Consider the following 14,058-nt stretch of genomic DNA (forward strand, 5'->3'; position numbering starts at 1 on the left):
TGGAAATAGCCTGAACTCATTTTGCCTTTTCAGTCTCCTCTCAGGTTGGTGACATCCAGACATTGCATCTAAGCATTAACTGCTCTGGCACCAGAAAGATCCCCTTACGGATGTGCACTCAAAAAACATCCTCCCAGTCTGACCAGGATCCACAGCTGTGCATTCCCTGAACTTCAAGAACATCACAAATCCATGGTTTGCTTAAACTATGGTTATTCAGAACTACCCAAAACTTGACTGAATACATTTTACCTACTCTACTGCCCCATGCCTATTTCAACTCTTTACCTTGTCTATTAGGGATGTTAGATTGGTTGGACAGTTGATGGAATTTACCATTTAACTTTCATTTATTTATTTTTACTGAAAGCCCTATCTGAGCAATCTATTAGCTTAGAAAAAAACCAAACCCAACCCAAAACCACCACCAACAAACAACCCCACCAGCATCCACACAACAGACATGTCCCCCCCAAGACAGAAGAGTTAGCTTACTACTGTTCACCATTCTGCACAGTCTTCTGTGAAAAAGATGCATTTCAAAGCAATCTGAGAAAGAATGCACAATTCACAACCTGTGGTCTTGTTCTCATATGCTGAAGACCCAGAGGACCCGGGGCAGTCTAGAATTCACAAGGTGCTTAAGTCTGTCTCAACTGACAACTCTGTATGGTTACAAAAATATATATTTAAAATAAAAAGAATCTCAAGAGTGAAATACATCAGTAGTACAAAGGAAGAGGAAAAAGTCACACTAGCTGTCAGCTAAGCTGATTTTACCTCACCTGACCTTCTTAATGTTTTCATTTGCACCAGTCCCTGTGGCTGGATTTGAGCAAGCCAAGTCAAGTAATTTATCTTTGTAACTTTTAACTCTGTAAACCCAGTGATATTCAAGCATTGTGTTCAGACTTTTATTTTAACCTCCCAAAACTCTCACCAGTGCTCATCTGGCACTTTTTTGGGGGATGACATTCATTACGTGATTATTACCTTGATAAAGTCGTTTAGTATATGCAAACAGCCTGTTCTGAGAACATTAATCAACTTAGCAATATGCTTACAATTGACACAGGACTTTTTGGAATATAGTTAATAAACATAGCTTCTACTGACGGTCCTATCAGCCTTGAGACAAGAAGTAGTCATAGCACGCCCTTTAACAGTAGGCAGCGTCAGCTTTCTCTGAAGAAAGTTTAATTTTGCCTACATCCCTTTCCAACCATTTTGACCCTCACCAGTGCAGTGATGGGAACAGTTAAGCTGTAATGAAAGCAAGGCCATTTGGTCTAGCAAAAGAGTAGAAGAAAATATTCAAATAAGTAACATCATCTTCCTCACCCATATGTCACATGACTGCTTTTGCTTCCCCTGTGTCCCAGCAGGCGCATTGAAAATGGCAGGAAAAAGAGCGGACAGACACAGAATCAGTCACCCCCACTCTTGAATGCAAGACTGACTAATCGTATAATCACGGGCACTTTGTTTTTGCAGTTCAAAAACTTGACAGATAATTTTTGTGCTTACAACTCCTATGATGCTTTACTGGCAAGTTTCTCCCTTAAAAGGTACTAAAAACTTGTTTTGAGAAGTGAAGCATTGGTTTAGTCACCCGAAGAGGAACTTCAAGTTGAAACTGAGTATTGCTTAACTCAAATAAATCTCAGGACTTGACAACAGCAATTTACTGGTGCCGAAAACAGGCCTTTTAAGTCGTACTGAAAATCCATCCTCATCTTTAGAGAGGAGAATCATTGTGAGTTTATTTCTCCCCACAGTTTGGGAACATGTGATCTACTTGTCCTATAAAAACACAGCCTTGACATTTATCAGTGCGCAGCCTCTTGAATTCAGTAATAGCAGATCACATACCTACAGCTTCACATGTGAACTATCTTTCAGACAGCAGCCTTTTTAGCCACATCAACCTGCGTGTTAAGCAAAGGTAACCAAACGTATGTCCATCCTCAATGTGCATTACTGCGCCTATCGAGCTTTTCTCTGGGACAGTTTCATTCCAATGAGAACCAGCCTGTGTATTAAGCTTAAGACTTTCATGAACTTATTCCTGTTACCTTGAAGTGTCACCACATGAGCCTATCATGTACTGAATACATAAGATTCCTAGACATATCGCTTGCTAATGAAACTGTTGAAAGTACAGTTAAAGCTCCTCCCCCAATGTATTCTTCACCTTTTTGTTTTACAACATTTGATTTAAACTTCCAGCTACTTTGTACTGTAGTACTGAAAATCAGATTCTAAAAATGGCAGAAAGCCATTACAAGGAAAAAAAGAAGTATTCAGCAAATCTTCTTTGTCCTTTGATGTAACCAACTCCTGTTCGTAACAGGAACTAAGTAGCTTTCACAATGGTTTACATCCAGGTGGCTCATTTCAGACTGGAAGACCAGATTAAAATTTTGGCATCTCACCCAAAGGCCGTCGCTCCTTCTCACCCGAGTTTGGCATAAGCAGCTGCAGAAGTTGCCCTCCTGCACCTCTCAGAAAGCCAAGCTGCTGCTTGGGAAGGAAGGGGAGATGGGAGAGTCAGCTATTGAGACAGGGTAGCACCTGCTGTGAAGGGAGCATGTGCCCTGTGGCAACCACAATGCATTGGGAAAAGCAGCTGCAACATCAATTATCAGGGTTAAGCTGTGAGCAAGTGCAAGGGGTTGCATTTAGCTGCTTGGGCAGCATTTATCCCTTGAACAGCCCTTCCCGACCTAAAGTGAGCCTAAGGAAACTGCCTGGAAAGCTAGATCTATTAGGGTCCAATTAGGGCCACAAGGAAAAAGCCTTCAAAACCTCCTGCATATAATAAACCTTACGCATAGTTGCCACTCTTCTTTCCTCTACCCCATCCGATTGAATAAATTTGCATGGTTGTAGATGGGTTAAAAATTAAATTCCATCTCTAGTGTTACAGCATTCATATAAGAGATCTTAAATCAACTCTTGATTACTGAAGAGTTACACTGACAGGAACAGTGAACGAATAGTAGCTTGTTAAGCACAGAGTGTATGTGAAGAGTGGTCAGGGAGAAACTGAACATGCTTGCAGAAGTTAAGATTGCCCAACATTTTTCCAGTTAAAAGCTAATGAAAAATAAGGCCTGCCAAAATTCAATCAGTTCACATCATTTTTTTATGTCACATTCAGTTTAATCCTTCCCCCTAATCTACATGTAAGGCTTTTGCCATTTAACCAGATAAAACCCAGAAAATCTGAACGCTGCTTAAATCAAAACCAGGGACTGATTGTTTTGAATTTGTATTTTCCTATTCTGTGCCAAAGAAACACTTGGGGGGGGGCAGGGGGCAGCTATGCTACAGAAACACATCAAAAAACTGCAGCTTGTTTTTCCCCTTTTGAATATTTGGACTGTTTGATTTGCCCCAAATTTAAGCTGCTCCTTAATCATTGTACGGGCTGAGAAAAAGTCCTTTAATTAATACATTTGACTACTACAGGCAAAACAGAGATTAACAGCAAAAGACTAACAGCAAAAACTGAGCAGGAGGGATTATGGTACATCGCTCAAGTGCTTCCTACTGTTGATAGCATCTGAACAATATAGAAGGGGGGGGGGGGATTCATCCAATCTGAAGAAACGAGGACAACAGTGACTAATACCAGGACAGGCTGACAGAAGAAATTAACCTTTAGAGTACAAACCCAAGAATTGCCTGAAAGGCCATCCAAAATAACTAAGTTCCAAAAGTCATCTCATGTCAATGACACCTACTGTCCTTCTGTGAGTTTTTCTGCTCTACTTCATACACAGAGCAATGAGCAACAACAACGAGGTACTCCATAAAGGAGCAATTCCCGTGTCCGTGGAGTGAACCTATACCTTCCAAACCTAATGGTCAAAGTTACATGCATATATGATGTTACATAACTTAATTACAATGTTCCCCAGCACTTGCTTTACTCTTTTCAAAAAGTTCATATTGATTTTTATTTTTTCCAACTTTTGCAAACATAGTGGAGTTGCAAAAGAAGAAAATGCACCTTCTCTACTTGTGTCTGCTATTGCCTTAACTCTAGCTATACCATACATAACAGCTGCCCTACTAGTCCTTCTGTTATTTCAGCAAGACACATAACCTAGGTAAGTTTACTTTGCTGCTCTCTCTTTGCACAATTAGTAGTCCTGTCCTACAAAAACACCCTCTTGCAAGAGTTGATTGTTTTGACCATACTTTAATTGAATTCCCATCCTTGGGCTGCCAAGGATGTTAATTTATAACAAGACTGGTAGTGTTCTTCCTTCACTGAGCTGACAGCCAGGGACTGGATATAGGCCCAGACTCCCAAAGTTACTTAAACATCCCCAATCCTCCTAGTGAAAAGGACCTAAAATGTACTTGGGAATTTAGTCCCCATGTTCAAACAGGAATTCACAAAACTGAAAATAAGCAGCTTTCACTCACTGCCAGTCAAAATCCAAATTTTTAATTGCAGCCTGCTGATAGCTCATCCTAAGATGGTATTTGACCAAAAAAAAAAAGTTTGTTTCAGCTCCATTCTACTGTGCCAGAAATGAGAAGTGTATCTTCTTAAAAATGTGGAAAATTATTACACCAGGCTTAGCTGTTGATCACTACTTCTCAGAACTTTTTGTCTGAGTTGCAATCTATTCAGGAGATCCAGAGAGCTGTTTCTTTCCGTACGGAGTGCTAAATTCCATATTGCACATGATACTCTGAAATTTCCTACAAAACTCAAAGCAGTACTCAAATACACATCCCAGGTTCAAGGAGTTTGGACACTTATATTTGAGAAGTGCTGAGGTTGTGCTGAATACTGCCTTTTGTCAAAATAATTTTGTTGCTTGATCACAGTAGTCCTGTACTTGGCTACCCTTTATTTTCCTCCTTTGTGTTTTATAATTTCACTGCTCAAATACAAATTTGCACTACTTGTAACAGAAGGAATGATTTATGTGTATGATTGACGAATTCTACCTTAACATAGAGCAAACAGACAATGAGTCAGTGCTGTGAAGTGAGGCCTGTTCTTACCATACAGTTCATGGCAAAGTGATTGTGCTGTGTCTGAAGCTCCATCGCGTGGGGGTGACTGGTTCCGATCTCTGTGTAGCTGTTCAGAAACAGACCTTTGTTGTGTGTGATCCAGTCAAACATCTACATGAAAATATTAAGGAAAAAAAAAAATCACTAATTTGTTATGGCAGAAATCGTAGACAAGTAATGTGAGAAATCTGTGAACACAGAAGACAGAGTCTAAGGCCATAAAAATTAACACCGATGCTCTTTCTGTTGTAAGTTACCATACATTTTAAACAAATCATTGCTGAAATCTGACTTTTGGGACCAAACAGCTGAGGCTGTTAAATCTTTACTATAGGTGTTTATCTCAACAAGCTACAGTAAAGTCATAATCATAAAGTCATAAATTTCATTACTACAAAGAAGTCATAGTAAACAAACAGGCTTGGAGCACAGCCCTGAGTTACCAAGTTTATATGTTCTCTAGTGTCAGCATTTCATGATGTCAGCAGCTTAGTAATTTAGAATGAAAATGGCAACTCAAGGAAATTAAATATAAATTCATTCTTGCTGATCAAGTACTTCAGCAGCAAGTTTAATATTTTGAGTTTATAACTTTACAGCAGATTTGAAAACAACTTTTCTATTGCTAAACAAATTTTAAAAACCTATACTTAAGCACAGAGTTACACATTACCTTCTTCCAGACAAGTTTAAGGATAGTCTTTAAATATTAAAAAAAAAAAAAGTTATTTTAATATTCAAACAAATTTTAGGAAAGACCTTATCTGACAATGACCATCAATAGAGGTACATAGATACGTTAATAGTGGCAATGGATGACAAAGTTTCCAAAGACCAAGCAACACAGCAAAAGGCTAAGTTTAACACCACCACCACGCCTGCAATGGTCTTGAAATCTTTGCTATATCTCAGCTCAAAAGACCCACCTACTCTCTAGATAAGCTGAAAAAGTTTGTTCAGAAAAAAATGGTAGCAATGAGCAGTAAGTACTCATTTAAAGATCTTTTAAAATATGCTGGCTAACAGAGCAATATTATCAAATCAATTATTCCACCCAGGTACATGACAAATCAAATTATAAGTAGACCACAATATGATAAGGACTGTAAACCAAAAAAAAAAAGTTTTAAGAGCTTAGACAACTGAGACAGCTAATCACATACTCCTGAGATTTTCAGTTTCTTACCTAGACCACAGTGAAGATGTGTTAGAACATTATTCAAAATAGACACTGGTCCTGCTCATGACCACCTTTCTCTAGGTAGTCTGACTTTGCTGCCTTCAGATACCTACAGGGCAATTCCAATCAGAATCCCTCCCACCTCACCCCTTTTTTGCCTTCTCTTCTTCTGAATCAGCCCAAGTTCCTTGTGCAAAGAGCTGTGCAAGTCCTCCAAAATGAACTCGCTTATTTCTCCCCATCCAATACCCTTTATTTTTCCAACGAAGATCCAGCCATTTCCCACACCTAAATAAACCACATACACATACACTGATAAAGGAGCCCTGAGCTATGAAATCTAATCTGACACAAGCAGTGAAATAAGACGCGTAAGTAGAATAAGGCAAGGGCCTTAATCCAAAAGTGAGTTGGGATACTACACAAACCTTCTTTTTAATCTTTTTCTACTGGTTGATGAGAGAATGAAGTCCCAGGTATGCTAGCTGCTGTCAAACCCATTTTGAGGTGCCTAACATCTCCTTCTATTTTGAAAGAGAGATGCATTAATTTACTATAGACTTATTCTTGGAATCAGGAACCTAGAATACACAGGCAGAAGCTTATGCAACCACATGGCAGGACAGAGATCAATCCCACGGGCTCAATTATTTCACAAGGAGTTTCTTAAAGCCCAAGTTATGTAGGCAACTTTTAGATGAGTAAATAAAGAACATCTCTTTCAAGAGCACATGAGCACCATAAAAATATATTTTGTTCATGCTGTAATAAAGAATAATTAATGCTGTAATTAAGTGGCTGAAAGGTTACTAAAAAGCATTTTGGGCCTGAAAGGGCAATACTAGACCAACAGCTTGTTGTTTTCCAAATAATTTTATAACTCTAAATTCACTTGACCAGATTTTTTCAACTCTTTACATGCCCCTACTATTTTCAGCTATACCCATTCAGTAAACACTTACTTTAAATGGTACTTCTAAAAAATGATTTCTTTTTTAAACACAGCAGAAAACATTAAGAGTAAAAAAAGTCCCTGACCTGAAATGATGAGGGTAAGGGAAAGTACAGGTGAAAAAAACAGAAGAAGGAGGAGGAAGAACAAGTAGTATATAAGTTTGCTCTGCTTGTACTCTTCCCTATGCATCTGCTTATGACCACTGCTGGAGGGCAGGATACTGGTTTAACACAGACCTTTGGTCTCATCCAGTTCAGCCATTCTTAGATAAAATATTTTAAGAAATTTGACAAAGACCATACTTACCACTTGACTGCATAGTCTAGTTACTTCTCCTGGAGAATAACTCCCCATCCTTCCTTAAATCTATTTGTTCCACCGTAACAAGTTAATAATAAGTGATTGCAAAATGATTCTATATGAAAGTAGATCTTATTTCAGCTCATCTAAAAGTGCACTGCCTGCCATATTTCCTCTTCAAATTCCATAACAATGAAGGGCTTTCTCATTTGAACAGACTGGTTAGCCTGAAACATTCTGAGATCACTCAGTCCCCTGTTAATGACATATGCACTGTCAAAAGAGATACATCAGTTTTTAGCCTGGGACTTTAAATCCTGCATCAATGAAGCAGCTCCCCATGTCAGCCTCTTCAGAGTTTGTTGACTGCCTGTCACTCAAATCCCAAGGGTTGTTCAAAAGGAGACTGATGTAGTCCTCAGTCATCTGTATTTATAAAGTATACAGCATTCATCTTCACTTGATGCATGCAAAAGCATCTGTCTGGAACAAAAACTTATCAAAATAAAAGCTTTATAGTCACTACCGCTTAAAATTTTCTTTGGTAAGAGCTACCTATGTACTTTACAGCTTCGAATTACTACGCCGTCCCCTTTACTCCAGAAGATTTAAGAGTCACTCTCAATCAAAAAATCCTTAATTTCTCAGTAAAAGGCTAGTGATTAACTCTAAAGACTAAAATTACTATTTGCAGTTTTTCTTGGTACTTCTTTCAAGTCTGTCAAGCAGTGCCCATTTATACTCCCCTCCCCCAATCCCTTACCTTTTCAGCATCCTGCTCAAACAGCCTGAGCTGAAAACATTGGTCCAATTTCAATTTCCGCACATGCCACATCTGATGCAGATGCTGCCGTGTTGAGTGCAGCCTGTCCAGCATGGTGGATACTTTGGGTAAAAGGTTCTGTAAGTCTGCATTCCCTGACCCAGAGTTCTTTTTAGGAAAGCTATCACTGCTCTGTATCCGCTGGAGCAACTTTTGTCCTTCCACATCAAGGTCCTCGATAGGGGCCTTAATGACTTTCTTTTTTAATTGTGAATGCTCCTCTATCATATTGCGAGCACCTTCCAGGTCCTGAGGCATTTCCTTTTTTGACAATATATCTTGCAGTTCCTCCAGTCTGGACAGCATATGGGTTGCATTGCTAATGTAGTCCTCAAAGGCAACTCTGATTTCTATCCACTCCTCATGGTTGTACTCCAAACAGCCATCAAATTCTGGCGTTAGCTGAGAGGGATCAACTACTTTGGTAAGGCCTTCCAGAGACACCATATTTGTCTGAAAAATAAAAATGAAAATTAAAAAAATGCTGTTACTGAAATGAATTTGAAATTTTCTTTCAAGTTTTTGTTTTTCTCTTTGTAAGAGTTGATCATTTTGCTCATGAAGTCCACGTGACTTAACTTTTCTCATACACTTCTTTTCAAATATCAATTCTGATCAGCCTCCTGTCTTGCAGGTATTTTCCCAAATGAGAGAAATATTTTATTTCTTTCTTACCTCACTACACTTCAGGAGAAAACAGCAACCACTCTTTCAACTACCATTTTGATTAAGTTTTGTCTTCATGTATTGTAAAGCAGCAAGAGGATAACAGCAAGGTTCAGCTAGCTGCTTTCTTCTGGATGCTGGCGATATCACAATTACCACGATGCAGACCAAGACAACAAACAGATGAAACCTAACATTTTACCATTAGGGGTAAAACCCTAATTCCATCTTTCTCACTTTCAGAAAAAGAATATAAATGATAACATGCACAACTACCTAGCCTAAGGACCCGAAGAAAACCACATTCCCTCTAGCACCACTGGCCTAATGTACCCATCCTCTCGTCTAGAACATAATTCATCTGAGAGTTTTCAAGATGCTGATCAGTAGTGAGAACACTTAAAACCATGAAATAAATGGAAATTTGTATACCATAGGGGAAATTACCTCAAACTCAAACTTAGAGCTGCCAAAGTTAGTCCTCTGTTTCTGCCAGAAATTGTCTGGCTTGATTATCAGTGCAACGTGAATACAACATGGAAAGGATTCCTGTAAAATCTTCAGCAGAGGCTTTATGGAGTCCCATTTTGACCCACGCATATCTACAATGACAGTGAATCCTCGTTTACATACTTCCTCACTGCAGAAGAAAGAAGAAAAGGTTATCAAGCAAGTGTTACAGCTTCAAACACAGCACTCTACCGCATCACACTGCCTGATGAACGTGGTCTCCTCAGCTAGCCATAACACCCTAGGATCTCACTGTTGACTAGCTGACACGTACAGTAGATCTCATGAACCTCTCAGGAAGCTTCTCTCACCCCCCTGCCAAACTCCTCGTGGGTGATAGCTTTACACCTGTTGCTGATTTGATAATCTGCCTTTATCTCGTCTTTCATTTTCATTGTTTAATTCACAGTGATTCATCTTCCAGTCTTGTTTCTCCTTCACCTTACACACATACCGAACACACCATTTACTGAAACAGCAATATGTAATTAATTTACAACTGCCTCTTCAGAATTTTGTTCCAGTAGAATTTTCTACATGACCTTGTTAACATGGAAAGGGAAAATATTTCAAAACCAATGCGTCATAGCCAATGGACTACCAAAAGACTAAAAAGTTGTCCATTGTTTGAGTACATGAGTCACTTTCAGGGATGTGACTAATGGAAATGCAATTCTGGACTTCATGTGGTGAGGTTTTCAGAGCATCCAAAAAGCAGGGAAGCTTCACTGGCATACTTTATACAATCTCATTGGCCACATTGTAGAAAGATGAGTTATGAGTGATACAGGAGAGCAGAAGAACTTCTGAAAGAAGTGATAATACAGGTTCCTTAGAAGAGGAGTTTTTTTAAAGTTTAAAAAGTTTAAAGTTTAAAAAAAAAAACAAACAACACAAAACCAAAAAAACCCACCATTTAAAAAAGGAGTTTATCAAGATAAATGCCCCACCCACCCATAGGAATGCCAAAAATGGTAATGGTAGCAGGAAAATACATTAAAATTGACTAGCTTGGAATGCATGTAGGCTACAACCTACCTTTCTGACCATGGTGAAAATATTTTCTAACAGCCTGACAGGATTAAAGGACAAAAATAACTGCTGTTTTAAAGATACACCCATTATTAAAAGGCTGCATGCTATTATACGAGCGCTGCTCAGCCCAGAGCACTGCGTGAGGAGGAGTGCTTGCCACTAATTCCCATGAGGCATACATCTACTGGGGTGTACAAAGCGGTCCCTCGTCGTGTGATACCGTGCAGATGTATCCTCCCATCACGTTGCCCCATCACCTGACAAAAGATGAATCCCTTCTGGCCAAGGATCACAAAGCTGTTCCAGGAGGCTTTAGTCAGCCACGGTCATCTGTTAGGTAAACCTGAACTATACTAATACCTGGTCCAGTCAGCATTGATGACTTAAGTTTAGCAATATTTTTAAATCAGATAAATTGTTAAAGTAGTAAAATAGTGAGAGTGAATCACCTTAAGTGTTTAGATCTCTTGCCAAACAACAGACATGTCTCAATCTTCAGCTACGTAGAATAATAGTACTGCAATAACTAACAGACAGACCAAATGTTCAGGGCTATTTGTACCAATCGGGACTTCTCAATTAGCAAGAGTTGCATGATCAGACCCTAAAACATGACTTGTATGAAAATGAATCTTGCTTTTAATGAAGTTCCCTTTATTCTCAAAGCTTTGCCATGCTTACAGAGATATAAAACCTGCACTAAATTTCTTTTCATTTTAAATCTATTGATGCTAAACTAACACACATCTTTTGCCAGAGGACCACTGTATTTTGCCAGATTATCTCTAGAAAACTCTCCTGGGCATATTTTAATGCCTTATTCCCACCCTCCTTCCTCTACCTACCCAAAATCCCCCGGTTAACTTTAAGGAAAAAAAAAAAAAAAGTACTAACACTCCTACACTTCAAAGTGAAATAAAGACTAGAATAACTGAATTACCAACAATTGCTCTTAAGGAAGGCCATACACACTGTCAACTAGATGTCTTGAAGTTATTTTTATAAAAGCACTTTTGTCAATCTGAAACTGATATCTCATTACATCAGGTGCAAAGACGACTGCCTATAAATGAACACATTACAGAAATATGGAAGATATTGCATTCAGGGATGTTGTCCAAGGGTTTTTTTCAACTGTAATGACAACTGCTCCTTGAGGTCACAGGCAAACATGTTCAAGCACAGTCAGCATTGCTCCAGCCTGCACTATATGCTGGCAGATTCTGAGCTGGACCTAAAGTCAGGGTCTTACAGTCATTTTTGTCCCCAATTCAGTTACTACTGGGAAGAGAGTTCTATGTGAACAAACTTTTTTACATAAATATAATATATATGTATTAAAGAAAAAGTTATGTAACTTTATATACATATATGGGTGTGTATATATACACACACAAGCACTGGATTTGACTTCTGCCGATTTATTTACACAGCACATTGTAATTCATAGCTTAAACTGTTGATAATACAATGATATCAGTACTTTCACAGATCTGTTCCCAGGTTATCCAAGACCTATATAATCAATTTTACATATCTTCCTCCTGGTTATTCCTGTGCTATATCAGGACACTGTAACTTATCTAATACAAATAACAGTTAGGAGTGTTGTGCTGACCTCATTCCACACAAGGCATATTGTGAATGATGACCAGCATGCTTCTAATTATTGATGTACTGAAAGCCTTTGAGTTGTGTTTGCAATCTTCAACATGGTGACAGCAATATGCCATGGCAGTGCCATTTCCAAGACACAAACTACTTGCAGCTAAAGCACACCAGTCATTCTGCCAACAGCCTTCCTTCTACAAGGCAGAGTAATTATTTAGGTCTCTTCCAAAAAGCAGTTTGAAAAGAGTAACTGACAGAACTCGGTATGAATTTGCTCATTTTCTTAACCCATTTAGTCTTCTAGCTTGTGGGTATACTGCAACATAATCCATTTATTTTGCTTTATAGCTTCAGAGCTTATGAAGCGACCATCACTTACCTAGGAATACATGCTAGGTATGAAATTAGTCTTCTAAGGTCTTCTTGCCGTATTCTATCATGATTACTACGAGCTGGAAACGTTAGAATGGGACCTCCACGCTTATCTCTGCCACCTGAAAAATTAAACATGTTAAAAGACCCCACAGCATAACACCATTCTTGTTTGCAAAACTAGTCTTCACAATACTTTTGGAAAACCTAAGTCCTACAGTGTTTCATGAATATCAACTTAAAAAAAAAGAAGTGATTTCAAGTTAAATGCCAACACTGTCATTTAGAGACCAGCTTAAAATTGAATTTTGGGAGTATCAATTGGCATATTGTCACAATTCCTACAATGAGGAAGTATCTGCCAAAAAAATTGGAACAAAGAATAACCATAGCATTACACTTACACATTACGGTCACATTCAAGTTTGATTGGCAGTGTGACATCTCCAGCAATGGTGCTTTGTTAGGTATTTAACTTTTGAATCAGCAGTTGCACAGATTAAATTTAGAGTTACGCTACTTTGTAGGCAAGTATTTAGAGGATACTCAGTGTTAACTTCATTTACTAGCACAGAGTTTAGGTGTATAGTATTTCACAACCAATGCATATACCAAGTGAGTAGACGGATACTATTTAAGCATTTAATTTATATTTTTACCCTGTTCTGATGTGCAGATTCTGAATTGTCAGTTCATAGTTTTTAGTTTTGTTAGCGATGCAGGAAATTCTGAATCCACTCAATACCTAACGCAAAAAAATCTGAGTTTAAGTGGTTCCACTTAAATGTATTCATCTCATTCATTAAATTGCAGACTTACTGTAGTTGAACATTAAAATGCAATTTTGTATCCAACCCCTTGCTAGTGACAACAAAACGTTACTATTACTAAATACTAAATTCAAGGCAGTAGGCTGTCTTTATCAACACTTGTATAGTAGCACAGACACATTCTTACAAGCTAGCTTTCACATATATGTTCTCAACCACAGATGTGTGGACTGTTTTCTCCTGTCCCATGGAAACGGAGAAAAACACCATCCTCCGTCCAGAATGATTTCTCATTGTAAATCAGCTCCTCAGTGTAAATCCATGTTACTAAACAAAGTTTTTTTAAAAAAAAAATCCCTTAGAAAGGAAGGGCAAAAGCAAATGAATAAAACCAGTCACTCAAAAATTCATCACTATGCTTCTCAACACAGTCTGCGTGTGCTTGCTAGAGACACTGAGCCTAGCTGTCAAGGTCTCCAGGGTTTGTCTGCACTGGACGTGTTCCCCATGAGGCTCCAAATGGAACTCAGAAGAGGCAAAAGCACCTCTGAATTTCTGTCAAGCTGCAATGCCAGAAACCTAAACTTAAAAGGAAACTCGTATTCTTATCTTCCGCGACCCTCTTAAGTGGGACATGAGATTAAAAACAACTGAGTTGTCTCATTCTAATGGAGAGAGGCAAGTCGGGTCTTGACCATCCTGCCCACTTGCCAAGCGGTCAGCTTTGGGGATTTTCACATAGCGAGTGACAGGATAAAAACAAGACAGAAGCCACAGGAGAGAGGAAAGATAA

At 38.6% G+C, this 14,058-nt stretch overlaps 1 protein-coding gene across 6 annotated transcripts in view; it reads right to left on the reverse strand.

Moving 5' to 3' along the window:
• TRIO (trio Rho guanine nucleotide exchange factor) overlaps nt 1–14,058 on the reverse strand; it is a 258,492-nt gene that overhangs the window by 164,586 nt on the left and 79,848 nt on the right. For all 6 annotated transcript variants that reach the window (XM_052781427.1, XM_052781440.1, XM_052781431.1 and 3 more), the window contains exons 3-6: nt 12,503–12,617; nt 9,415–9,607; nt 8,242–8,754; nt 5,032–5,154 (exon numbers count right to left, since the gene is read on the reverse strand). In XM_052781427.1, the coding sequence (XP_052637387.1) occupies nt 5,032–5,154; nt 8,242–8,754; nt 9,415–9,607; nt 12,503–12,617 (944 nt within the window). The remainder of the gene's footprint in view (nt 1–5,031; nt 5,155–8,241; nt 8,755–9,414; nt 9,608–12,502; nt 12,618–14,058) is intronic.

This window comes from Harpia harpyja, chromosome 1, assembly GCF_026419915.1.
Source record: "Harpia harpyja isolate bHarHar1 chromosome 1, bHarHar1 primary haplotype, whole genome shotgun sequence".
Taxonomy (NCBI): Eukaryota; Metazoa; Chordata; class Aves; order Accipitriformes; family Accipitridae; genus Harpia; species Harpia harpyja.